The sequence below is a fragment of the Gopherus evgoodei genome, chromosome 5, assembly GCF_007399415.2.
Source record: "Gopherus evgoodei ecotype Sinaloan lineage chromosome 5, rGopEvg1_v1.p, whole genome shotgun sequence".
Lineage (NCBI taxonomy): Eukaryota > Metazoa > Chordata > Testudines > Testudinidae > Gopherus > Gopherus evgoodei.
This window is the reverse complement of record NC_044326.1, coordinates 63667753-63695566: the sequence shown is the minus strand read 5'-3', so window position 1 is coordinate 63695566 and position 27814 is coordinate 63667753. Positions and strand designations below refer to the sequence as shown.

At 40.6% G+C, this 27814-nt stretch overlaps 2 protein-coding genes across 2 annotated transcripts in view; one reads left to right on the top strand and one right to left on the bottom strand.

Annotated features, from left to right (window-relative positions):
* The window catches only part of WWC2 (WW and C2 domain containing 2), a 162218-nt gene extending 152144 nt beyond the window's left edge, over window positions 1-10074 (top strand). The window contains exons 22-23 of the mRNA XM_030564541.1: window positions 3282-3409; window positions 8261-10074. Coding sequence (XP_030420401.1) covers window positions 3282-3409; window positions 8261-8327 — 195 coding nt within the window. The 3' untranslated portion in view covers window positions 8328-10074. The remainder of the gene's footprint in view (window positions 1-3281; window positions 3410-8260) is intronic.
* A 4261-nt stretch (window positions 10075-14335) lies between these two features.
* On the bottom strand, window positions 14336-15004 carry LOC115652890 (claudin-22-like). The gene has a single exon (XM_030565510.1). It carries the CDS (start codon window positions 15002-15004, stop codon window positions 14336-14338), a length of 669 nt encoding a protein of 222 aa, XP_030421370.1.
* Between the last annotated feature and the right edge of the window lie 12810 nt (window positions 15005-27814).

Below are 27814 nucleotides of genomic sequence, written 5' to 3'. Positions count from 1 at the left end.
CCCTGTGCTGAAAATGCAGATCTGATCCAGAGAGAGCTTTTTCCAGATCTGCTGAGAATTTTCTTTTAACGATCTGTCTTTCTCACTGTAGATGTTTTGTTTCTGCATTTATCAGAGGCAGCACATTCCTTTCCTGCTATTTACTCTTAAATGTGGTACAATTTCCAGAAATATCATAGATATGTGAAGTGAAAATGAAAGTAGAAAACTTGAAATAGTATATGCTTACATACTGCAATAGTTAACATTAGCTGGGAATGCTTGTCATTTTAACAGATGGCCACTGACAAAACATATATTAATGTTCCAAGTGTTACTTTACATTGCCAGCAATAAGTTGCAGATTGCTATTCTTGCTGTCTATATACCGTGCTTGCTAATGTCCAAGAACTAATGGGGAAAATATTTCTGTATTAACCTCAATTTTAAAATCTGACTTGATGTTTTGAGGGGAGGGAGGGATTTCCAGAGGGATGGGTGTGTGGTTTCAGCAGTGATACTAATAAACCATAGCTTTATTCGGGGTCATAACTTTTCTATAATCATTGGTGCAGACACACAATGCAAGTATAGTAGAACAATTTTTTAATGTAATGATTGTTAACATACAGGAAAAACAGCTATTTTTGATGCTTTGTTTTTCCTTCTCTCACCTTTAAAATATGTGGTTAAGTATTAATGTTCTGAAGTGGATATTTTCTCTTATATTATTGCAAAATTGCTTCTATTTAAAAAAATGAAGTGCAAGAAATAGGAGCATATCAAGAAATGTTAGTACAATAGACTTTGATGTTGAAGGCAAATTAGTGATGTTCATTTTCAATAGGTTGCAAGTGTGCTGCTTTTTGTAGCCCATACACTCAAGATGTGTCTTCATAGCATTTTGGAGCAAGCAGAAGTGAGCCTCCCGGTGTGTGTCGATAGACTTGGGCTGGCAGTGTTCACACTAACACTCTAAAAGTAGCTGTGTAGACAGCACTTTGAAGCTGTAGCTCAGGCTGGAACATGGCTCTGAACCTAGGGAGAGGGATGGGCTCTCACTTGCTCCAAAATGCTGCATGGCTGTACCCCAACTCCATGGTGCAATTTGGTGACTGACACAAAAATACTATTTTCTATGGCTGTGAAGCGATTAAGAAAAATTATCATAATAAATCGTGCAATCTAAAAAAAAAAAATACAGGTTATTTTAATACTTTTTGGATTTTTCTACATTTTTAAATATATTGATTTCAATTGCAACATAGAATACAAAGTGTACAGTGCTCACTTCTTATTTATTTTGGATTACAAGTATTTTCACTGTAAGAAAAAAATAGTATTTTTCAGTTCACCCAATACAAGTACTGTTGTGCAGTCTCTTTATCATGACAGTTGAACTTAGAAATGTAGAATTATGCACCAAAAAACAACTGTTTCAAAAATAAAAATATGTAAAACTTTAGAACCTAGACGTCCACTCAGTCCTGCTTCTTGTTTAGCCAGTCACTCAGCCAAACAAGTCTGTTTACATTTGCAGGAGATAGTGCTGCCCGCTTCCTGTTCACAATGTCACCTGAAAGTGAGAACAGGCGTTCACATGGCACAGTTGTAGCCGGCATTGTAAGATATTTACGTGCCAGATGCGCTAAAGATTCATGTGTCCCTTCCTGCTTCAACCACCATTCCAGAAGACGTGTCCACGCTGATGACGAGTTCTACTTGTTAACGATTTAAAGCAGAGTGGTCTGATGTATGTTCATTTTTATCATCTGAGTCAGATGCCAGCAACAGAAGCGTGATTTTCTTTTTTGGTGGTTTGGGTGCTTTAGATTCTGCATCAGAGTATTGCTCTTTTAAGACTTCTGAAAGCATGCTCCACACCTCATCCCTCTCAGATTTTGGACAGCACTTCAGATACTTAAATCTTGGGTCAAGTGCTGTAGCTATTTTTAGAAATTTCACATTGGTACCTTCTTTGTGTGTTGTCAAATCTGCAGTGAAACTGTTCTTAAAACAAACATGTGCTGGGTCATCATCCTAGACTGCTGTAACATGAAATATATGGCAGAATGCTGGTAAAACAGAGCAGGGGACATAAAATTCTCCCCCAAGAAGTTCAGTCACAAATCTAATTAACGCATTATTTTTTTAACAAGCATCCTCAGCATGGAAGGATGTCCTCTGGAATGGTGGCTGAAGCATGAAGAGGCATACACATGTTTAGCATATCTGGCATGTAAATATCTTGCAATGCTGGCTAGAACAGTGCCATGTGAACACCTGTTCTCACTTTCTGGTGACATTGCAAATAAGAATTGGGCAGAATTATCTCCCGTAAATGTAAACAAACTTGTTTGTCTTGGCAATTGGCTGAACAAGAAGTAGAACTGAGTGGACTTGTAGGCTCTAAAGTTTCCAATTGTTTTGGTTTTGAGTTCAGTTATGTAACAAAAAAAACCTATATTTGTAAGTTGCACTTTCATGACAAAGCAATTGCCCTACAGTACTTGTAGGAGGTGAATTGAAAAATACTGTTTCTTTTGTTTATCATTTTTACAGTGCCAAATATTTTTAATAAAAAATAATGTAAACTTTGATTTTGATTACAACACTGACTACAGTATATATGAAAATGTAGAAAGAAATCCAAAATATTTAATAAATTTCAATTGGTATTCTATCGTTTAACAGTACGATTAAAATGGCGATTAATACCAATTAATTTTTTAATTGTGATTAATTTTTTTGATTAATTGTGTGAGTTAATTGCGATTAATCGACAGCCCTACTATTTTCCTTAGCAATACTACAACAAATGATCATTTGTAAGTAATAGATCTAAAATTGTTAACATTAGAGGGGCTGAGCTCCAGTCACGAGCCAGTCTCTTTTTAAGAAGCTGGTAAGATGAGCATTGTAAAGGAATATAAATGGGCAGAAGTATTTTAAATATGAGGAAGGCACCTTCTCTTTCCCTTTTGTAACTAAACGCTTGGCCAGGCAATGACTGGTATTGTTCAAACTGGCATGGCCCTAGTCTGTTATAAACCCAGGAAATAATTTATCTCGTCTCAGGCATCTAGCTAGTGGAAGTGCTGGTGCATTCTTTCCTTTTCTAAATTAATGCCCACCTCCCTATTGAAGTGATGCTCATCACTTCTACTTGAGATGTCAGTAACTTTGTGCTATGTTCCCTTGTTAAAGAGATTTTGCCTGATGAGTTTAACTCCACATTCTTCCTCCTACAGCCTCTTTGAAATTGTCAATTGCTGGATGTTGTAATTTTTTCCCCTCTACAGGCTGAACAATCAAAGGAGGAACAGAAACAGGGTTTAAGTGCTGAAAAATTGATGAGAAAAGCTTCCAAGGATGTATGTCGGTTACGGGAACAGAGCCAGAAAGTGCCATTGCAAGTGCAGTCGTTCAGGTACAGCATGTTCTGGTTGGTCTTCTGGCTCTTCTAAATCTGTGAAGTTAGTCAGTCTAAGCTCTCATTTTAAGAACATCCTTTTAGTTAGAATTGGTCAATTTGCTGCAGTGTTGCAACATGAATTATCGATGAGGGTAAGCCAATATGCCAATGCTGTATTAGTCAAATCTAAATCTTCTCTTAATCTAGGGCTCTGATGTGTAACAGTTTAGTGATTTCAGAGACTAAATAACAGAGTTGGGGGAGAAAGGGCAGAATTTCAAGTAACAGAGGTTCTTTGGCATAATTTTAGTAAATCTCCCTGATGCCAATCAATCTAGAACACATAATAGTGAGTGTTAAGGCAATATGCATTTGACCAGGAAATCCTCATAACTGGCACCACAACTGGATGGCTGGCTGTGAGTCTTTGTGAGTCCCTTTTGACAGCCAGCAGGGAGAACCAAGGCCGGTAGAGATTGTTTATGGGATTTGTTCAGCATAAACCAGAAATGAAATCTTGTAAATTTCATTTCTGTTGGTTTTGCCTGTAGTTAACTTTTAAGAGGTTGGTAGTTCTAGCCTTAGGCTCATGCTATTAAATGCAAGATTGGTGGTTAATAGTGTCACCTCTGGTGACTTAAGGATGAAGTACTTGATCTTGCTTGCATCACTAAAAGCTGGTAGGATAATACCGATGGATCCATTTTGATGCAGCAGCCAGTTATTCAGTACAGATTCAACCTAAGGAGACTGAGCGGGGAGGTAATATGGCCATGCTGTTTGCCTCCAATTCAGAATACAGCAGTCACTCACTGCAGAACTGGATAAAATATATTGTCTTTATCTTGTGTGTGAATCTTGGAATGGAGATAATTTGGGACTAATTTTGGGTGCTTATCAACCCATTGCTCTCCTAGATCTTGGCATGAACTATGGAAGCTCCTAACCATAGGGTTGTTGGAGGAATTGAGGCTGATAGTTACACGATGACTTCAACATCCATCGGCATGATAAAACCTTGGTATCATCTCTGAAGTTCCTGATGGCCATGTGACTATGTGAACTGGTAGCTACTGGCTCAGTTCACATAGTTGCACTCTTGATCTAGTGTGTTGAACCAGAGCTCAAGCTTAGGCAGTTGGAAACCAGGCTCAGTGTACTGGAGAAATAACCCCTTACAGTTTGAGTTTAGGGCGCACCAGTCCTGTCAGGTGATTGACCTGTTTTAATGGTCCCCATTCAAAGACTAATGAAAGTAGAGCACCTCTAGGAGGCCCTGTGGGAAGATATTCCTGTGAAAGTTCACTCTTGATGGGTTGGAAGAATATTGTAAACATTTATCATCCGTGATCTATAAGGCGTGTCCTATGCACCATCTTATCTGGCTTTGCCCTCATGGATTGCCTTGGTCTACAGATCACCTTTCACGGGTGAAGTTAGAATGATGATAGCAAAGTCTCCAGTGATGGAAATCAGAGGCTGATGTTGAGATATTGAGTCATAAAGAGTCTTTACCTCCCACATAACTATGGCATTAGAATTTAAAGGAAAGATTCTTTGCTTCTGCCATATAATCCAAAACCTCTTAATCACTAGATTAGGTTTGGGTAACAGATAGCTTGTTGATCAGAGCTGCCTTCATGGGGTAGTTGGTAAAGTTCATCCAGTTATGAGGGATATGTTGTGAATAAAACTGAGCAGATTTGGGCTTGGCTGCCTGCTACTGTGAATGAGAGGCAGGATCAGGAGTCAAGTTCAATCTAATTCAGTGAGAGCTATTAGAGGTGTTTTGCTGTCTTTTTGAATTCACTTCATTCTTGGCAGGTAAAGGACAGCAGAAGAGTAGCAGGTCCATTACTAGTGGAGATTGTCAACCACCTCCTACAGACAGGACAGAATAGGCCCACTGTTCAGTGAGGAGGGGGAAACAGTAACGGGAGACTTGGAAATGGCAGAGATGCTTAATGACTTCTTGTTTCGGTCTTCACTGAGAAGTCTGAAGGAATGTCTAATATAGTGAATGCTTATGGGAAGAGGGTAGTTTAGAAGATAAAAATAAAAAAAGAGCAAGTAAAAAATCACTTAGAAAAGTTAGATGCCTGCACGTCACCAGGGCCTGATGAAATGCATCCTAGAATACTCAAGGAGTTAATAGAGGAGGTATCTGAGCCTCTAGCTATTATCTTTGGGAAATCATGGGAGACGGGGGAGATTCCAGAAGACTGGAAAAGGGCAAATATAGTACCATCTATAAAAGGGAAATAAAACAACCCAGGAACTACAGACCAGTTAGTTTAACTTCTGTGCCAGGGAAGATAATGGAGCAAGTAATTAAAGAAATCATCTGCAAACACTGGAAGGTGGTAGGTGATAGGGAATAGCCAGCATGGATTTGTAAAGAACAAATCGTGTCAAACTAATCTGATAGGCATTCTTTGATAGGATAACGAGCCTTGTGGATAAGGGAGAAGCGTGGGATGTGATATACCCTAGACTTTAGTAAGGCATTTGATACGGTTCTCGCATGATATTCTTATAGATAACTAGGAAAGTACAATTTAGATGGGGCTACTATAAGGTGGGTGCATAACTGCTGGATAACCGTACCCAGAGAGTAGTTATTAATGCTCCCAATCCTGCTGGAAGTGGGGTTCCGCAGGGGTCTGTTTTGGGACCGGCTCTGTTCAATCTCTTCATCAACGATTTAGATGTTGGCATAGAAAGTACGCTTATTAAGTTTGCAGACGATACCAAACTTGGAAGGTATTGCAACTGTTTTGGAAGACAGGTTCAAAATTCAAAATGATCTGGACAAATTGGAGAAATGGCTGAGGTAAACAGGATGAAGTTCAATAAAGATAAATGCAAAGTGCTCCACTTAGGAAGGAACAATCAGTTCACACATACAGAATGGGAAGAGACTGTCTAGGAAGGAGTATGGCAGAAAGAGATCTAGGGGTCATAGGGCCCACAAGCTTATATGAGTCAACAGTGTGATACTGTTGCAAAAAAAGCAAACGTGATTCTGGGATGCATTAACAGGTGTGTTGTAAACAAGACACGAGAAGTCATTCTTCCGCTTTACTCTGCGCTGGTTAGGCCTCAACTGGAGTATTGTGTCCAGTTTTGGGCACCGCATTTCAAGAAAGATGTGGAGAAATTGGAGAGGGTCCAGAGAAGAGCAACAAGAATGATTAAAGGTCTTGAGAACATGACCTTTGAAGGAAGGCTGAAGGAACTGGGTTTGTTTAGTTTGGAAAAGAGAAGACTGAGAGGGGACATGATAGCAGTTTTCAGGTATCTAAAAAGGTGTCATCAAGAGGAGGGAGAAAACTTGTTCACCTTAGCCTCCAATGATAGAACAAGAAGCAATGGGCTTAAACTGCAGCAAGGGAGATTTAGGTTGGACATTAGGAAAAAGTTCCTAACTGTCAGGGTAGTTAAACACTGGAATAGATTGCCTAGGGAAGTTGTGGAATCTCCATCTCTGGAGATATTTAAGAGTAGGTTAGATAAATGTCTATTAGGGATGATCTAGACAGTATTTGGTCCTGCCATGAGGGCAGGGGACTGGACTCGGTGACCTCTCAAGGTCCCTTCCAGTCCTAGAGTCTATGAGTCTGAGTCTATGAGTCTATGAGACAGGACATATAGGTGGTATCTGTTCAGGGAGCTGTTGTGCAATCTTTGCTCAAGAAACCAATCTGTAACGTTCGCAATGTGGTTAAATGTCACCTGCTGTCTAGTCTCCCATTTTTGGAGGTGATAGAGACAGTTATGAGTATCTAGATGGTCCAAATGTGCTTGAAACTTTTCAATCTGGTACAAACTTGGGTTTGGACTGGCGTTGGTAGTAATGGTGGATGATCTCACACTGAAGTGTGAAGATCCTGATGCCTGTGCTGATAAATCTGCTGTTTTCAATACTGTTCACTATGAAATGTTACAGATTTGCTGTAGACTGTAGCAAGGGTAGGCGTAACTGTTCTTTGGCGCCACCGTTCCTTCCTTTGCCAAATACTCGCCAAGAGTAGTGTGGCTCTTTATCCTCTAGGGGCAGTGTCTTGCGGAGTTCAAGGTTCTGTTTTGTCCCTCTCTCTTTCATCATGTCCATTGGGCTACCAGGAGGGCTAATGGAGAGGTGCTTTCTGTATGCTGATGACATCGAGCTCTGCATCTTTCCCATATAAGCCATGCAATGCTGTTGAAAGCCAGTTCAGTATCTGGATGAGATTGGCACATGCATGAGAGCTAGCTAGCTAGCTAACTGAAGTGCAATTCAGATAAGACTGAGGTGATGATAATAGGTCTGGGGAAGCAACTGGCACATATAGTGACAATTCTATCAACCTCTTTTTGAGGGTATTCATGCAGCTTGTTACTCCTGCCCTGTTTTTTTCCTTCCACTAATTTTCTTTCTGAAAGTCTGGATCAGATGTCAAATGCTTTTTTAGCAGTGATTATTCTCCTTTTAATGCCATATTAGGATATATGGTTACCAGGATCTCACTGTTATGATTACGAGTTCTTTGTTGCTGCCACTGCTATACTGAGAAGCTTCATTTTTTCTTCCCACTGGAGCTTCTCTCTATTTTGATAAATCTGCATAATATAGGCCCTTCATTCCAGACTTCTCTGGCAACAGCATTTTCTGCAAGCATATTTATTGGATAGCTTGAAAGCACTGACTCTAAGGATTTTAGTCAATAGAACAAATTATTTGTACTTGAAATTTTTGCATAAAACTGATATTTTAAAGAGCTGTCTCCTACGTTATTCATCATATACTGAAGCTGTTGGAGTTCTTGTGATATTTTAGCTGCTAATCACTTTAAAGGTTTCCTTAAACTTATTTTCTGATTCTAGAGAGAAGATAGCTTACTTCACAAGAGCAAAGATCAACATACCATCCCTACCAGCAGATGATGTATAATTACATTTTTCATTGGAGTATTTTTCCACTTGCTCATTTTTTGTAGATGAACGTTTTGTAGTTATAGCCTCCTGCTTTTAAAGTTCTTCTATTTTACATCCAACTATAAAGATGTTCATTTGTAAAATACAGTGAACTGAGTTCTTGTATGTTAAAAGGCTCAAAAAAACAAACAAACCACAACTACCAGAAAACCAAAGTAGAACAATTCTGGTACACCGATGCTAATTTTGTAAAGTTTGTATGTATCGCATGTGTGCTCTTATTTTGTAAAGATGGAACAAAGGAAAGCGTGTATCCTGTTGAACCGCACTGTGTTGAGAAATATTACGTTCGACAGAAGATTGTTTATCTTTTCACTATTTTCACGTGAGCAGACTGTGAAGATGGCTGTTATGCCATGCAATATTTTTGTACGTGTGACTTTTTTATAGTTTGAAATTAACCATGAATGCAAGCTCCTTTCCAAAACAGCAAGGCTGCCTCGTAACAGGTGCTGTTTAGATTTCCGTCACCTACATGGAGATTTTGTTTCTGAAAATGATTTCTTGACTGTCCTTTTTATTTCTATGAAGGAAGAACATGGAGTACTGAGTGCAGGAATATCATTTTGTGAATGTACAGTACTTTGGGTTGCACTGTACAATACTTTGCATCTGCAAGGTGGGGAGGGGGAAGGGAAGGGTAGACCAGTAACCCTAAAACCTCTTATAGTGAAACTACCAAAAGGGCAGCTGCTTTCTGAAACTGAAGCTGAATCAAATTCACACCAAGGTGTTTATATGAGTAGTCATACCACTGCGCTGCAAAATCTTACATTGAAATGTAACCTTTTGACCTAAATGTTGTCTACTTTTGTCAACAAGCAGTATGTAAAAAAGATCAGGTTCAGGAAAAATTAAATCTGTGCTGTTGTCAAAAGAGGAAAAACTACCGATCAAATTCATAATGAATCCACTGACTCAAGTACCAGAAGTATTGTTGGTATAGAAATCCATCCTGGAAAAGTCTGTGGCCTAGAAAACCAAATATTTCAGTAGGATATGTACTACAGTTCTCATTATTTTTTAAGTAAATAAAATACAAGCTGTTTTTCAGAATAATGATTCAAGTTGAACAAGCTTAAGGAGTAAATGTGAACAAGATGTCTATCAAAATAGAATTTTATCTTATCTGATGAGACCTTTTTGTTACAAAATGTAGGTGTTCTTGTCATAGACCCTGGGAAAGCATGCTACTGCATCAGATCTGGAATAAAGCATCTACAACACACTGTTTGGTAAAACAAAACTTTGTGGTTGATCTTACCACCAAAATGATGTAGCTAAACTTGTATTTACAGTACATAATCTCTGAAGTTTTTTGAAAAAAATGTTAAATTCAAAGTTGTGCTGTTGTTGTTTTTTAATTCTGTGGATAGAATCTTTGTCCTTAACCTAAAGATTATATTGACAAGCCACCTATACATAGTACTTCACTTTTCCAGAAAGTAATTAGTCTTGTTGAAAGATGAAGAGAACATAGCTACAATATGTTTGCAAATGTCTTCTGAGTTCAAAGTAAGAAAATTCTGTGCCTAGAATCTTGTTAAACACACCAAGGATTTTCTTGTGATACACAAATACATTTATTATTTCAAACCTCTTAAATGTATAACTGGATGCCACACAGTTTTGAACAAGTGCCAGTCAGCCCAACTGACTGAGCATAATTCTTCATGGATATCCATTTATTGCTGGGTTGTTTTTAAAAAAAAAAAAAAAAAAAAAAAAGACGATGACTACTAGAAACAAGAAGATATGATTCATGCTTGTGAGGTCAAATTTTAAAAACAAAAGTTTGACATTTAATGTAGAGGTGAAATGAAGGTTGACTGTTTCAGCTTCTCAGTTTGATTATATAAAATGTTTGTAGGATGTGTAGAATTGTACCGTATGATTTATTTTTTTATTTATTTACAGTCTTATTTATGTTCTGTTAAATATAGTTCAGTTCTGGCCATTTAAAATGTTTGATGTTAAACTATTGTGGGAAATATTTACAACTTTCTAAATTCTTGCCAGACTAGCTGCTGTTTCTTTATATGTTGAATAACATTCAGAGGAGTATAAAAAAAATAAATTCTGATTGGGTGTGGTCACAACTATAATGTTCTGATGGCTTTAGTTTGCAAAATTCACTCATTTTTAAAATGAGACAGATTTAAATGTATAAGCTCTTTCTCCTCACTTTCCAAATCATTCATAGTGTTACAAACTTATTTATAGGCAGGTTTTAACAATTTGGCGGGGGGGGGGGAGTGTTTTTATTAATTCAAATTATTCAAACTGCTGAAACATTCAATAGACTGAACTAAAAGTGGATATGAACAAACCATAAAGTTCAAATTTATAAATATTACTCTTAAAGAAGTAGAGTTTACGCTGCACAGGGGCTAACAAATGTAGTAATTAGTTCTTGTGTTTCAGTTATCAGTATGTAATTGCAATTGTGTATATCAAAATTAAGTATTACAGGTACAAAACAATATTATTGTTTTAGCCAAATGAACAAAGTTCACAGAAATTATTATAGGATACAAATCAAACAATTTTAAAATCTTTTTTTTACTATTGCTATGTTTATACTGTATTAAGTATCGAATGCTCAGGACTGAACTAAATATTTAATCAGGTTATATTCCGAATGTGTTTCTGTTCTAATTTTGTCTGTAAAAGTATGCAAATACATCACATAGATTAACTTTCGTCTCTGCACTTTCAATGTGTTTCAGTGATTTGAAAAAAATAAAAAATGTTAACAAAGCTGTTTTGTAGACTAGTGTTTAATTTTAGTGAATTCTTTGCTTTCTGGGCTGTCTCTGAGCTCTCTTCAAAAGCAGATGTTCCCTTACCATTTTTGTTAACTTCAGAAAGTCACTGTAGTGTTACTGTCAATCACTGCTAATTCATAGAATTGCGGCATATCATGCTGATGAAAGTGCTCTCATCATTTTTCACTTAAACTACATTGTTAATGTCCAAGTAGATTCACTGCTCATCAAAGTGGTGTATAATAGCTATGACCACAACCATCCAAAGTACAAACTTCCACATGCAGGCGACACAGCTCAGTATTGTCCTGGAATATATTCTAGGCCTGAGGCTCTTATGAGCTACCGTTTGTGCCAATGCATGTGGTGCTTTTGTGATAAAGAAAATTGAGGTCTATATTAATTGATAGTACCAAAAATATATTTACATGTGACATAAGATAGGCTTGGAACTCTGGACCACATTAAATACCACATTAACCTCCCACCTCTGCTGTCTGTCACCCCAGCACATAAGAGAACAGAGAGACTGAGAGAGAGCCTCAGATGGTGTAAAGGGCCATAGCTCTGCTGAAGTCAGCGGAGCTATGACTACTTGCACCACCTGAGGATCTACCCCACTAGGTCTTGCATAAACATTTTTAATGGACACCTAGAACTTTCTTGCCCATTACCTTCTTGTCACAGCAAATCCACCAATGCAAAATATTTAGGCTGCTTAAGTGTTGGAAATACATAAGTCAAAGAAAAATGCTTGCTCAGGTAAATTAAGTGACTGGGAGTTTTTTCCATTTAATATAATAGAATCAGGTCTATATTCCATAACAGGCAATCCAAAACTCATACTTTAGATCCATAGTAAGTTCTTTTTATATGACAGATACATTGATCAACGCATGAAAATGTGGGGTAACTTTTTTAACTAAACATCCATATATTATGATTTTGTTTCTTATTTACCAGATCTGCACAGTCATATAGGCAGATACAATCAGAGTAATTAGTCTAATCACTGTTAAGTTTCAATTGTTTTTTCTCTCTACGATGAACATGAAAATCATTTACCAGATTTGCAGGAAGGATGCAGTTTTCAAACTTGGTGATGAAAGTGAATAACAAAGTTAAAAAAAAAAATCTGACACCTTGTAGATGAGGTGGTTCATCTGTGTCAGATAAACCTACAAATCCTGAACTGAAAAGTTTGATTCTTCTAGTAGAGTTTTAAAGAAATCACAAAGAATCTACCAAACCAGCCAATTGCCATCTGGGACAATCTCCAGGATAGCCTCATTCCAAAATGTTTGTGTTATAACATGGGTAACGCAAGAAACTGGGGGCAAGGTTCAAATTCCAGATATCCATGAAAGTATTCCTTTATGCAATAAACAGTCATTTCTTTAGTTCATGTTGTGAAGCTCCCATTTTCAGGCAGTCCAAAAACTAGAGATCAGAAGACTCAGTCCAAGCCCATTTGATGTAGACACTAAAATCATGAACTCTCTTAGGCAAAGCTAATAAAGAATCAAAATCCTTACACTGTGTTCCTCTTGATTCATCTTGAACAGTACAGGTTTGCCAGAGTCCCATGATCAGTTAAATCCAAATTGAGATTTTTTCCAGTCTGACAAATTATTATTAGCACCAGTTAAAACTTATTCTAACAAAAATAATAAAATTCCAGCTAATTACATCCTACTTATGTGGGCTAAATCCATTTTAATAATAGAGTCCAAATGCTTTAGGAATATCTCTACCAACTAATACAGATCCATTTTCTGTTTCATGCTTGTTGCACTAAACATAAACTTTTGTAAGCTGTGAAATACTTCCCCCTCTTTTATATGCTATTTCATAGAAGGACTTGGACTGATCTAGTTTTATCTGGTTCCATGTGGATTTGTTTTGAGTATAGAGAAATAACATGATAAATCAGTAATTCAAAGATGTGGCTGTAACTGGGCTCATATTACCTTGGTTTTGCTTTGCAGAAAATAGCTTGTCTTTGAACAGAAAAGCGTACGCTAAATAATAGTGCCCTTTCTATCACTGTTTGGGTAACAATACTCCAACCCTTTTCCTTAAGTAGTTTTTAATAGGTCTGGATGTTTTTAATTAATTATTTAGGATGATAATTCATAAACTGAATAATTCACATTCCGTGTATTTGGATAAGCCCATGCAAACTTTATATATTTTAACAAATAAAGTTGTCTGCATATAGTAAAAGAAATGCAGTATTTCTCAAGTTTTAAGAAGTATATTTGTTTAAAATCAAACGATTTACGTGCACAAGAACTGTTACATATGAGAAAAGTTTAACAGAAATCTTTCATTGAATGCAGATCAAGTATTCATTATTAAAAACTCAATTCCTATACTCTATAAAATAGAAAATGCTTATGAGCAGATCAACTCTTTTAACTAGGTATTTTTCAGCTACCCCTGGCTCTAATTTTTTTCTTTGTATATGAAATATGCAGGTGCCAGAACATCCACGTTAACTTTTATGTCTTTTTTTTTTCCAGTATTAGGTTGGGAAAACAAATGACTCGCTATTTTGGGACAGTGGCCTGTGATGCTGATGAAGTACATATAGCGTTTTTAAGAAACTAGACATGCTTTAAAAAAAATCTAGTTCTCTGGAAGTCTTTTTAGGGTTTTGGGAATTCTCAATTTTTCTGGATAAAGAAACACAGTTCCTACACAGAGATCTCCTCCTCTCTGTAGCAAAAGTCTATACCCAGAATACAAGTATTTTTAGGCTATTTTTAGATATGAAAATACTCTAGATCATGAAAATGTTACTGGATCAGATAGGTGCCATAAGGAGTCAAAGCCTTTGAATTCCACTTAACTGGTTTCATAAGAGGAAACTTACATTTTTGGCTCTTAACCAACATATAAGAAAGCAACCGTATATATTTTGGGGGTCTACAGTTCAGCTTTAATAGCAAAACAAAGTAGTGTTTCTTCTCTGCAGTCATGATTGCTTTAATGTTCTGTGAAACAAAAGTTTTAACAGTTTTGCCCCTCTGGGGCTATGACACTTCTTTGAAATAACAATTACAGGAAGAAAGAATTAGACACACAACTTTAGTGAGTCAGCTAAGTAACAAAGAGTCCTTTGAATCATTACTGGAACAAGCTTCTGCCTTGCGCTCAAGTTTGAAAAGAAAGAGATGACTTTCTGTACTACTTAAACTCCTAGATTTTCAGGACTATTTTCAGTTTCCAAGTGTTGACAGTGATCTTGCATTTCTGCTACTGTGTAATGGGCTGAGGATGGATGGACTTCAGTTGAACAGACAGTGCAATTAAGTAGTGACCCTCCTAGTATAAGACAAAATCCAGCAAACCAGCCAACAAATAGTGCTTCCCCAAAATCCCACCTGGGAACAATATCTGGGATATTCTCATCCCAAAATTCCTGGACTGTAGTGTGAGCAACCCAAGAAACTGGGACTATGGCTGTAATTCCTGATATCCAGAAGAGTGTTCCTCCAAGCAGTAATAGCCGTTTCTTTAGTTCCTGTTGTCTTTCACCGATCTTTAAACAGTCCAACCCAAAACCTGAAAGCACGAGGCCCAAAAGTCCTAATCCATTTGAAACAAACATCAAAATCCTAGAAATCCTAAGCTCTGGAGGCAAAGCCAAGAAAGAATCAAAATCCTTGCATTGCATTCCCCCTTCCTCTTGGACAACACAAGCTTGCCAGAGTCCCATGGTCCAGATCTCCAATTCATTTAATTCTAAATTGAGATTTTTCCACTGAGGTAAATAGGTAGTGAGACAGGATAGAACCCATCCCAACAGAGAGAATAAAATGCCACTTAATTGCATCACAGTTCTGTAGACTAAAGCCATTAGAAAAGCACAGTCCAAAAAGCTTTAGGAGGAATGTCTCTATAAGAGCTGATATCTTTTCTGGTGGTTGGAGCTATGATGATCTTAGTTCTTTGTGCCCTGAATATAAGCTTAGATATTAACCCTTTGAAAACTCTGAAGCACTTTTTTGTTCTTCATGAATATAATGTTTCATGTAAAGGATGAAGGACTCTGCTAAACCATGAGTTAGGCTTTCTGATAAAGATTTGATCTGTTACCTTCCAATTTGCTTGGTAAAATTATATCCCAATGCCTGATGATTACAAGTCTGAGGATGAACAAAGAAGGCTCTATGACCCCTCACCCTAAAATAACAACAGAAATCTTTGTGCTTCAATACGGATTAATTAGATTTTAAGTGGTGATAAAAAGCCAGCTCTGTCTGCAACAGGACTTCATTGTAATAGCAAAATTTGAGATTTCAGGGATGTAAATCAAGGCCTTGTAAAGAAAGGTAGGACTGTTTTCCTATAATCTTTATTCTTAGACTTCCTCAACATACACAATGGCTTACCGTCCGCTGTCCTGTTCTATGTCACACTCACCGGAAGACTCTCTGTAAAAGATCTTTTTATGTTTGTTTGTCCTAAAATGTGCTTTTTTTTTAATGACTGACCCATTTAAGGGGCAAAGGTGAAGTGAGTAAATAATCAAAATACCATAAAGACAGCAATCCATTAAAATTCTAGATTCCCACCCATCATAATGAATTCAGAGCAGAGCTTCAGTTGTTGTAAATTGAAGCCAATGCAGCTGTGACAATTCTAAATCAATTGAAGTTGTCCCTTGTACTTTTCTGGGCCTACTCCTGCTGAGTATTTGCTCAACTCCAATTAAAGTCAATGGGTGCTGAGGTTGTTTCCTATTCCTGGTGTAGGAAATGCTCATCACCTTCCCATATTAGGCCCTAAATAAGCATTGTCAGTCAGAAATCCTGGAACTGATATATAGCATCACGCTTTTGGCCTGGTATGTGTTTCTCTGAAATCTATTTTTTTCTCATCCTGATTGAGGGCTGTTCTGCATAACTTTCCTCCTGGCTCTTTGAGGTGCCACAGTACAGCTGCTCATGGACACACCACTGCAATGTACTATATCAGCAAACAGGGAGGAACTTGTTGCTGTATCAGGAAGTGATCCCCCTGGAGAAAGTGCATCAATCAGTGTCACTCCAATGGGCTCCTGCACCTTTGTAGCCTACAGAACACCTTAGGGTGCCATCTCAGTCATTAATACTCAGACAACCACAAAGGACCGCACTCAGACTCCATTCTGCAAGACATCTTTCCCAGGTTGTGGGTGCCTGAGTTTAGATCTGTTTGTGTCCAACCACCATAGGTTCTGTTCCAGAGGAGGATCCAGTTCCAGCTTCCAGTCAGATGTGTTTCTGATCCCATGGGTATCTGGACTCATGTATGCTTACTCTCTAATTCTCTCAAGATCAAACAGGTTGCAGCTCAAATGATGGCATGGCCCATACAGTTTTAATTTGCTGATCTCATAAACCTATTAACATGGCCCCCACTTACACTCTCAACACTCCCAGATGTCATCTTGCAATTGAAGGGGACAAATCCTGCACCCAGACCCAAACCCCCTGACCTCACAACCTGGATGCTGGCTAGCTAACATCTTCTGATAGATCCTGATCTTTACTAGTTCAATATATCCTAGCTTGCAACAGAAAGGATTCCACCTCTCTTACCTGTGCTGCTAAATGGAAGAGGCTCTCTATCTGGGCATTGGGGAATCATCTGTCTCTCTTGGAAGCACTGATGGCTGCCATCCCTGGACTACCTGCTCACTTTAAAGTATTTGGCCGTCTCCATCAGCTCCCTTAGAGTGCATCTGGCACCTGTCTCTGATCACTATCCTCCATTGGGAGGGCCAGACGGTTGTCTCAGCCAACAGTGGCTAGATTTCTCAAAGATCTCATTCATGTTTTCCCACGAAGCAGAGACCCTGCACTTCTGGGACCTCAGTATTGTTTTAACAAGTTTGATGGAGCCTCCTTTTGACCCTTTGGTGGTTTGCTCTTTGTACCACTTATTTATGAAGACTGCCTTCTTAGTGGCCATAACCTTAGCCAGAATGATAGGAGAGATTTAAACCCTTATGGTGGGACTACTTTATATAGTATTCCAAAAAGACTAAGTGATTTGATGCCCTTATCTAAGGTTACTAATTTCTGATTTTTATCCTAATCAGATTATCCATTTAGCTGTATGTTTCCCCAAGCCTCACTCCACTTTGGAGGAGCTAAACTTCACACCTTGGATATTATCAAGTTTCTTTCTTACTATCTGGACTGATCAAAGTCATTCAGGAATTCTCCAAAACTTTTCCCTAATGCATACTGACAGAATGAAGGACTAACGAATCTCCACTCAGACTGTCACAATAGGTCCCAGATTATATTAAGACATGTTACAGGGTAACCCATTTTGACCCACCTGTACAGATTAGGGTTCATTCCACCAGAGCTGAGGTTCAGGCAACCTAAATACCCAGTGATAATTACACTGTCACTTCAAGTATAACTCTTTCATTGCTCATCAAAGCGCATAAGAAAGGAGAGCTATACTATGAAAATCTGCACAATCTACTGCAAGTGGCATCTCATTTTGGCACCTCTAGATGGACTTGAGAAAGCTGCCACTTTTCTCCACCCCTTCCAATCAAGAAGAAGCCTATCAGAGCCCAGAGGGGCAAGAGGGCCCCCATAAACAAGTGAAGAAGCTCAGTGACATGTACAAGCATAGAGAGTGGCAGGCTAGGGCTAGAGGGGGGCTCAGGTCCTGCCACCTGCATGTGCAATCCCGCTCTGCAGATGCAGCCCTGCCTCCAGCAGCACCACCATCAACTCCGTGCTGCGCCTCCTGGCTGCCCAGCAGCAGGATGAGCGGGGAAAGTCCTCTGAGCCCAGCATCAAGGCAAGTCTGCAGAGCCCCAGCGTCGTGCTGGGGGCAGAGTCTGTCCTGAGTGCACCCAGCAAGCCAGTTCTGTCGGTGGTGCCCGTCAGTGGGGCTGATGCCAGAAAGGGAGATGAGCGAGACGGAGGACAGAAGAGGGGGAAGGGGCTCAAAAGGGGGGGGAAGCCAGTTGTGGCCACCAGGACACAGCTCCCTGTGCTCCCAGCCCCACCCCCGACCCTGCCCTTCCACCACCCCCCATCCAACCTCTCTGCTATAGCCACGCAACCTGCCATTCCCACAGCCCCCGCTTACACCCATTTAGCCCCCTCTACTTCATCCCCAGATAAACACACCCAAGCTTCTCCCCCTCCCCAAATAAACCCCAACGTCACCAAACTTTGTCAGCCACAGCCCTCCACCCATCCCACTTCTCCACCACACCAACTCCTGTCACATAAATACACATCACAAATAAACCCCTCTCATCACCCAACCTCCCAAATAAATGCCTCATAAATCATGCTGCCAAAACCCTTCCCCAAGCCCTCCCCTGCCCTCTGCTCACCATTCCTCCAAGCCCCACTCCCCATTACATCCATCTTTTAAAACCTGCCCTCAATTCCTGGCAGCACCAACCCCCCACTTCTTCAATTGCTCCAGTCCCCTATGGCTCCCCCAGGAAGCCCCCCAAAGGGCCCCCCTTGGCATCAGCATCCCATCTTCACTTTAGAGTGTTATGTGGGGTTTATCTTTTCCCTCGCCTCTCCCGGCCCCCTCCTTGTCATCTTGGGGTGGTCAGATGGCTAGTGGGTGCCACCCCTCAATCTGGTGGAGCTCACCACAACAAATCTGCAAATGGCAAGAGCTACCAGCCAGAGTGGAAAGCCAGGCCCAGCCGAGCAGGTCAGGAGCCACTGCTTTGGGGTGAGTGCACGGTGAACTCCCTCTCCAACTTCCTCTTCTCCACACCAGGCCATAACATACACAGTGATCTCCCCTCCCCTTCCTATCTTCCCCCTCTCCCCCATCACAGAGAATATTTTCACTAGCCGCCTGTGTATCCAAGCCTTGCCGACAAGGCAGCCAAGCAGTCCAGTTGAACCCATGGGTGTATCTGGACCCCAGTAAAGGGAAAATGAGCTCAAGGAGCCCACAGAGCATGTGATCATATTTTCAGCAACAACACAATCTCTATTGTGAGTCCTGTCTCCTGTTGTGGGAGCTTACTCTGTGGGCAGAGCTTGGAAGAGTGCCATCACTGCCCACCTCATCCCCACCCCAGGAGCCCCACTGACACTGTCAGATCTTTGGGATTAGGACTGTCTGTCTCCTTATACCAGCTCATTTTTAAGTAAAATAAATAACTGAGACCACACTTCTGTAGTGAGTGGTATCTGGACATAAACACATCAGAGTTCTTGAGGGTTTCTCAGAGAACTCAAGTTGTGTGAGAGATTTTTGGCAAGAGAATTTTTTTAATGTAAGGAAGGCCTGTTCAATGCAAAGCTCAGTGGAACTTTCCCTCTATGATTTTGTTACTGTTCCACTATGACACTGTTACTGAATTCTTCCCTGCAACACCGGGACAGTAGGAATTGTCATACTGGGTCAGATCTGTGGTCTCGAGTCCAGTGTCCCGTCTCTGATGGTGCCTAGCACCCGATGCCTTAGAGAGAGCATCCACTGTGCCTGAGACTGAGCAGCTGGTATCTGTGTACAGATTGGCCAAATTCTGTTCTTTCTATAGAAGGTGCTACTACTGCCATTTTATTCTTGCATGGCCCAATGAGTGTTTTGCACTTTCAACTCCCATTGGCATCAATGCTTGGAAAAGGCACAACACCTGATGCAGGACTGGAACCTATGATTTTAAAAATAACATCAAATAATATGTTGAGAGCGTGTCATTCATTTTAAATAGCTCCAAGTATCAGTTTGCAAACTGATGTCTCCAATTCATTCCGGCATGACAAGTCTTAAGCAGAGGGGGGAATGGTTTAAACTCGTCTGTCTACATAGCATCCTGTTCAAACAAATACATTAACTTTCCCCTCATTACTTGTAAAACCATTTCAGTCTGGATTCTGAATCTTACTCTAATGATATTTATTTTTTCTTCAGAGTTTTTAGAATTACATGATTTCTCCTAGAAATCAGAGCTGGTCTCATTAGTATCAAAACACAATAGACCATATATATATTTTTTCTTCCAAAGAACATGAGGAAGCTGTTGGTTGCTGAAAAACATGAAAACTAAAGCTGATGTGTATCCAACAAAAATATTCAGCTTAAGTCCAAGTAGTGACTTTTACTACTCTGATAGCAGGAGTAAGCTGTGTGCCTGGTATTTCCATGAACTAACTAGGCTATTTATTTTTTGAATAGTGGTCAGTGCATCTCTAACCTATGTGAATATCTTATTTTGTGCCATATAAAGGAATCCTTGTGAGGAAGTAACCTCAGGCAAGTGCTGGCCTATTTGTGAAAGCGCTGCAAGGGGAAATTTGATGAAAGTACATTATAATCAGTGCTAAGCAAAACCACCATTCTTTGGTTTCTGGAGATATTGAAATTTTAAGTTTTCCTCACCTCACTTTTTCATTAATCACTTGACTTTTTCTGTGCTTTCTGTTAAGTGTTCGCAGGTTTCATTAGAGTGCAGTACACTGCCTTGAATTGTACCCCCCCATGAACGCTTCATGCACAGAGCAGGAAATAATGTGCTTAGAGAAATACTACTTTTAAAAATACTCTTCATGTTTTCCTACCTTCCAAATGTTCTCTGTTTAAACATTATCAGCTTAGGCCTTGGCTACACCTGCGAGTTACAGTGCAGTAAAGCCTCCCAAAGTGCTGTACCTCACTCCCCATCCACACTGGCAAGGCACGTAGAGCGCTGTGTCTCCGCGGCTACAGCACTGCTGGTACTCCACCTCCCCAAGAGGAATAATAGCTATTGCATGTGGGCTGAGAAGCTGCTGCTCCAGTGTAAATGGGGAGTAATGTTATTACGCACTGATTGACCTCTGGAAACTCCCCATAATCCTTTTAACTGAAGTGTCCTCTCTTGTTTTGTTGTGAACTCCAGAGGAGGAAGTGCCCTTTCAAAGCTCCATTTCGGGGGTTGCTTGTCAAAAAAACAAACACAGCTACTATTTACTTTGAATGAGTGAGAGGCAGGTGGGGGGCTCTATTTGGAGTGCCAACAGCTAAAGTTTGCTTGAAGAGAGAGGCAGCAGGGGGTGGGGAGAGAGGTTGGGGTCTGTTTTGGCGAGCGGCTGCTTATCTGGTCTATGAGGGGGAAAAAAGAAACAGCTGCTGTTTGCTTTCAGTGAGTGAGAGAGAGGCGGGGGAAGGAGTGGGGTCTGATCTTACAAGACAACATGCTGACACACTCTCAGCACTCCAAAAACCCACACTCTCTCCCCCCCATTCTCTGTCACACGCCACCCCACCACCCCCATTTGAAAAGCACATTGCAGCCACTTGAATGCTGGGATATCTGCCTATAATGCACCGCTCCCAATGCAGCTGCAAATGTGGCCACGACAGTGCGCTGGCAGCTGTCAGTGTGGACAGACTGCAGCCAGGGCCGGCGCTTCCATTTAGGTGACCTAGGCGGTCGCCTAGGGCACTAGGATTTGAGGGGGTGGAATTTTGCCACCCTCGGCGGCAATTCGGCAGCGAGGGGTCCTTCACTTGCTCCGGGACCTGCTGCCAAAGTGCCCCAAAGACCAGGAGCAGCGGAAGGACCCCCCTGCCACAGAATTGCCGCCAACAACCGGGAGCGCGGAAGGACCCCCGCCTAGGGCGCCAAAAACCATGGCCCCGCTCCTGACTGCAGCGCTTTCCCTACTCAGCTGTACAAAGGCGGGTTTAACTCACAGCGCTCTACAGCTGCAAGTGTAGCCATACCCTTAGTTTGGACCTTAGGTAGAGCTGGAATAGCAGCTGTGGAGGGTGCACAAAAGTTGCCAGTAGTCCATAGTAACTGATGCAAGCTGAACAAATTGAGGGGGGCGGGGCAGAAGAATCCCTGATTATAAAAACATATTCTATCAGACCTTGTCAAGATAGTGAATGGAAAATGGAATTTAGGGACCATGCTGAGGGGAGAGGGTGGGCAAGCCATATGGATTGTTTTCTTCCCCTTTCAAAACAAAAACATAAAGTGGTTTACTTTTTAATCATACACAGAAATCAGTTCAAGGATCACTACTTTTTCATAAAACATGCACTCGATATTTAGATGAGAGAATTTATAAAAAGGGCCAAAAAGTAAGTAACTTCATTTTGGTATCATTTCTAAATAATTTGTTTCAGTTTTTTAAAGACCCCTGTGTTGAGAAGTAGGATTGTTAAAGTTATCAGACAATGGAATAAATGCGAGCATGTTGTGTATGGAGATTACAAGAGAAAGAGATAGATGCAATTACATTTAATGTGTAGAATTGAATAGAAGCAAGACAAATAACGGACCCCATTCTCTCCTCCAGTCTAGCCCCTTTGCATTGCTTGGCAGCACAAAGAGGGATGGATAGTGGCTGCCTCTGGCCATCTGAAAATTCCCCTCCCCTGGAGGAATTTTCAGTCAGAATAAAATGAATGTAATTGGTTCCTGTGTCGCCTCCATCTTCTGCGGGGTGTGTGTGTGTGTGTGTGTGTGTGGTTTGAGGCTGGAGTAGGGTAGAGTATGGCCAAAGCACCAATGTACTCTTGTAGTTGTTAGCCGGTGGACAGTCTTTTGACATATGCCAAAGAATGGTCTGGAGTTGCACAAGGAGAGAATCGGGGAACTGTAACCAACTGCATAATGGTTTCCCCCATCTCTAGCATCCAGCACACCTTAACACAGGAGAGGATTTGTCTCATTATATTGCATGTTCTGTGTTAGTGTATGCACGATTTCATTAAGAAAGAAGAAATATTAGCAGCCACTTGGAATGTCCTTAAATCTAATCTAAGGTCGATGATTTATATCTAAATGATCTAATTAAATCTCTTGTATCTTATAATAATAAAGGGAGGAGTTATGGTGACCTGCTGGTTTATTCAGATTTTTGGAAGAAAAGGCGTAACTTGCTTCCTATTGAAACCACCACAGCGGAATTATCCCTGTCCCTTAGTGGCTGTAGTGAAATGATCAGAGATAATGTTTTACCAGCTATAGAAAAGGAAGCAACCAGGCATTTACAGCTGTATTACATCATGTGATAGATATGTTTTTAAAAGCCCTTGCGAGTATGTAAAAGAAACTGTGAGATCCCTTAAGACTCAAAGATTAGAATATACAATTCTAGTTAGAAGAAATGAAACTAATTCTCTGAGAGCAAGACCTTTCACTCCTATGAAACACCTTATTTCAGATTTTTGATTAATGGGAATTGAACAAGATGATCTATGAGGAAAGGGAATAGGAAGAGAGAAGTACAAGGTCTGTTTGTACTTTACAAATTTAGTCAAAAGATCAAAATGAAACAAGGATTTGCCATCACTTTTAATAGAAGAATAAAGAATATTTTAAGATTAACTGCACAAGCCCCACAAAAGACTTTTCTATCACCATCCCAATCCAAAATTAAAAATTAGTGTTAACTATCTTAGAAAATCCTTATTGATCAGGTAATCTAGAACATAGTAGTTCTGATGTACTGCAAGTATGAAATCTTGTTCCTTGACCATTGATGGAGATGTGATTTCCTTGACTGATGTACCTCTTTCCAAGAAAATAATTTGTCTGAGCTGTTAGAAGTGTAACCTTCTCTAGGATTACCCAACACTCATTATGACAAGCTAGTGTCAGTGAGGGCACCATGCACACAGGCACTACTCTTCTGCCTCTATCTGTCAGCTGACCCCTGACATTGCATGTAGGGGGTGGAAATGAGATGCTGGGAGCAGAATTAACTCTAATGCATGATGTGTTGTAAAATGTGGTACTGCTGATTGGTTTGGGGTTGCAGGAGTCCTGATTAATTCTGCTTCACTGGGTAGGGATAATGTCACGATCATATTCATAGAAACCAGGAGAGACAGAAGATAATGAAAATGGTTCATTGTTTAAGATCTATAATATTTCATCCCATGGAATACTTACCTGATGTAATCTGTGGCATTTTAGCCCATTGTCAAGTACTGTAAAGTGCTGAGTGCCTTTTTTTTGTATCTTGGGCATTCAGGATAGTTAGTGGGGAGTTTTTCCTGGTCCTTATGGGTCATTCTGTGCATCAATAAAGAAGCAGTTGTTGAGACCAGGCCTGGTGTGGTGTTCTCCCTGCACACCCCCTGAGCAGCTGTAACATATTGGTGATGAGAGTATACTGGCTGACAGGTGCAAAGCACTTTACCTGGATTGTGGTGCTCCTGAAAAGCTGCTTCCTGGGACGGCTGTTTTCCTGAGAGGAGAGAAGGGGCCTAGCTGTCCTGCAAAACCAGTGTGAGAATCCAAGGAAGCGTGGAGGTGCAGACTCTGGGTTTTTCAGCCACGCAAGGGAATGGCATGCCACAGCAGGGTGGGGAATTTGAACCTCAGTCAGAAGGAAACATGGACATGTTACATAGAATGCATCTGCTGTTACTTATTGTCGTAATGGACATAACAAATCCACCTCAGAGTTGTGGGCTGAGAACTATGAACTGATTATTGATTTCCTGGAGCCAAGAAGTCCCGGAATGGTGACATTTGATGCAGTGACAGATCATTATAAAACCATCCATTAGTGTCTTGTGGTTTAAATCTAACTCCTGCATCAGAGTGCCTTATTAATCTGTCTCACAGTTTATGGCACATCTATGCCAGCTGGCAGCCCAAAGTTTGGAATTTGGAAATGGTTTGGAGGATATGTTGTGCAACTACATTGTCTCTGGCATCAATAATGAAAATATGCAGTGAAGGATTCTGGCAAAGCCCACTCTAAAACCCCAAATGGCCATGGATATTGCTGTGGCACTAGAGATGGCTACCAGAGGCAGCCACAACCTTTCACAAATCCCTGCCAAGTGAATCAACAAGTTGGAGGATAGGAAAGGGACAGTTGAGCCGCACTATGAAGGTGACCCACTATTGCTAAAGGGAATAGAGAATGCTACCAATATGTGGGGAGGGGGATCATTGTCACACAGTGTGCAGGCATAAAGATTCAGTGTTATTGTAAAAGAAGGGGCATTTGGCTAGGTGCTGCAGAACTAGAGGCACATAATATGGGGATACCTGGAACACAAGGGGGGAATAGGATGTACCATGTGAAAGAAGCATCAGCTGGGTACTTTGAATCAGAGGAGGAGTAGTAAGATGAGGTATACGCTATCTTGAATCAGACTGACTCCTGTAAGGAACCAATCCTAGTCAAGCTTCAGCTGAATGGGCAGAATGTGAAAATGGAGCTTGATGCAGGGCAGTGGCTACAGTTTTGGAGGCAAGAGACCTACAAAATTACCTCTGATGCATGTCCCAGCTTGACTTTAATCCCTTACCCAAGCAATACTCAAATCCTTCAATGGGGAGGGTGGAAGTCAAGGACCACAGAGGGCTCATCTGCCTCTCTTTGTAGTAGCTGACAAAGGGCCAAACCTTTTTGGATGGAAGTGAATCTCCACCTTGAACTTGGACTGGAAAAGACTTCTGGGACCTTCATATCACATAAGCACAAGATCAGTCATTGACCTTTTGGAAAAACATGAGCAAGTATTTATAGAGGAGCTGTGAGAGCTCTAGAATCTCCAGGTGAAAATACAGGTAGATACCACTGCATGCTCTCGATTTTGCAAGGCCACCCCATTCCTTATGCTCTGCAAGCCAGGGTAGAAGAGAAACTGTGGCATTTAGACACTCGGGGGATTATCTGGCCAGGGAAGTTCTCTGAATGGGCTGCTCTGGGATTACCTGTAGTAAAAGCTGACCGGCAATTACAAACAAACTGCTAACCAGGCTACCCACTTAGAGCACTATCCCATTTCTCATATTATATAGAAGATCTTTACAACAAGCTTGCAGGTGGAGTCTTGTTCTACCAAACTAGATGTGCTTACCAACAGTTAGTCCTGAATGAAGACTTGAAAACTGTGGTCACTATCAATACATGTAAGGGACTCTGTTGGTACACCTGCTTACCATTCAGAATTTACTTTGCTTGTCTTATCTTCCAAAGGGTCATGGAAGGGTTATTGGCTGGATTGCTCCATATCGTAGTATATCTAGAAAATGTTCTTGCAACACGACAGTCAGTAGACCATCTCCAGAACCTAGATGAAGTCCTACAAGGGTTAAGGGAAGTAAGGTTGTGACTCAAGTGCTGAAAGTATGTTTTTATGGCCAAGAAGGTGGTTTATTTAGGACATTATGTTTTAGGGAAAGGACTGCAACCACTAAAAGAGAAGACTTAAAGTCACCAAAGAAGCCCTGGTTCCAGAAAATATGAGTGAGCTCCAGGCGTACTTTGGCCTTTAAAACTACTATGGATGATTCATTGCAAATCTGTTAACATAGCTTTCCCCCCTTCATGCTTTGCTCAAAAAAGGGGCAGAGTGGCACTGGAGTAAGGATTACGAGATTGCCTTCAAAGAAATCAAAGAGCTTCTGAAGTCAGCCAAATTCCTGGTGCATTTTGACCCCAAGTGTGCCCTGTTACTTACTTGACACTACACCCTAAGGTGTGTGCGCAGTAATTTTGCATTGAATGGAAGATGGGACTGGCAGGCCAGTTTGTTATGCCTCACACTCCTTACCATTTGCAGAACAACAGTGTTCCCCATTAGACAAGGAAAGCTTGGATATTGTCTTTTCAGTCCACCAGCATCTCTTATTCATTATAATAAGTGACCATAAGCCACTTCTGAGGAAGGCCAAAGCTTTTACCCCTTTGGCTCCTGCATGCCTGCAAATTGGGTATTATTAGAACGTAACATAAGAAGATAAGAATGGTTGTACTGGGTCAGACCAAAGGTCCATCCAGCATCCTGTCTACTGACAGTGGCCAATGCCAGGTAACCCAGAAGGAGTGAAGCTAACAGGCAATGATCTCTCTCCTGCCATCCATCACCACCCTCTGACAAACAGAGGGTAGAGACACCGTTCCTTACCCATCCTGACTAATAGCCATTAATGTACTTAACCTCCATGAATTTATCCAGTTCTCTTTTAAACCCTGTTATAGTCCTAGCCTTCACAACCACCTCAGGCAAGTTGACTGTGCGCTGTGTGAAGAAGAACTTCCTTTTATTTGTTTTAAACCTTCTGCCCATTAATTTCATTTGGTGGCCCCTAGTTCTTATGTTATGGGAACAAGTAAATAACTTTTCCTTATTCACTTTCTCCACATCACTCATGATTTTATATGCCTCTATCATATCCCCCCTTAGTCTCCTCTTTTCCAAGCTGAAAAGTTCTAGCCTCTTTAATCTCTCCTCATTTGGGACCCGTTCCAAACCTCTATTGCTAACAGCCTACTCGTATCACCTTATCGATAAGTCTGGATGGGCAATTGCTAATGCAGACAGCCTCAATTGGCTTCTGGGGGATAAAGTAACAAAAGACACCCTTGTATCTCTGGAAATAGTTCTAGCTTTAGGCAGAGTAGGAGAAGCTCCACTAACAGCTAAGCAGATTGCTCAGTGGACTAACTGAGATCCTGTTCTGTCCCAAGTGTCTCATTTTGTACAACATGGATGGCCCAAGTTGATGGTATCTTCAGACATTCATCCTTATTGTCACAGGCGAACTAAGTTTCCAAAGTGGGGGCTCTAGTCTGGAGATCATGAATCATAATACCTCCCAAGGCAAGAAAGTTAATACTGGAGGAACTGCACGGAGCTCACTGTGTGGCAACCCAAATGAAATCTCTGGACAGAAGTTATATCTGGCAGCCAAGCTGAGAGA

Coding starts and splice junctions, on each gene's coding strand:
- LOC115652890 (XM_030565510.1), bottom strand. CDS start 15,004: ATGGCTTTAGTCTACAGAACTGTGATGCAATTAAGTGGCATTTTATTC.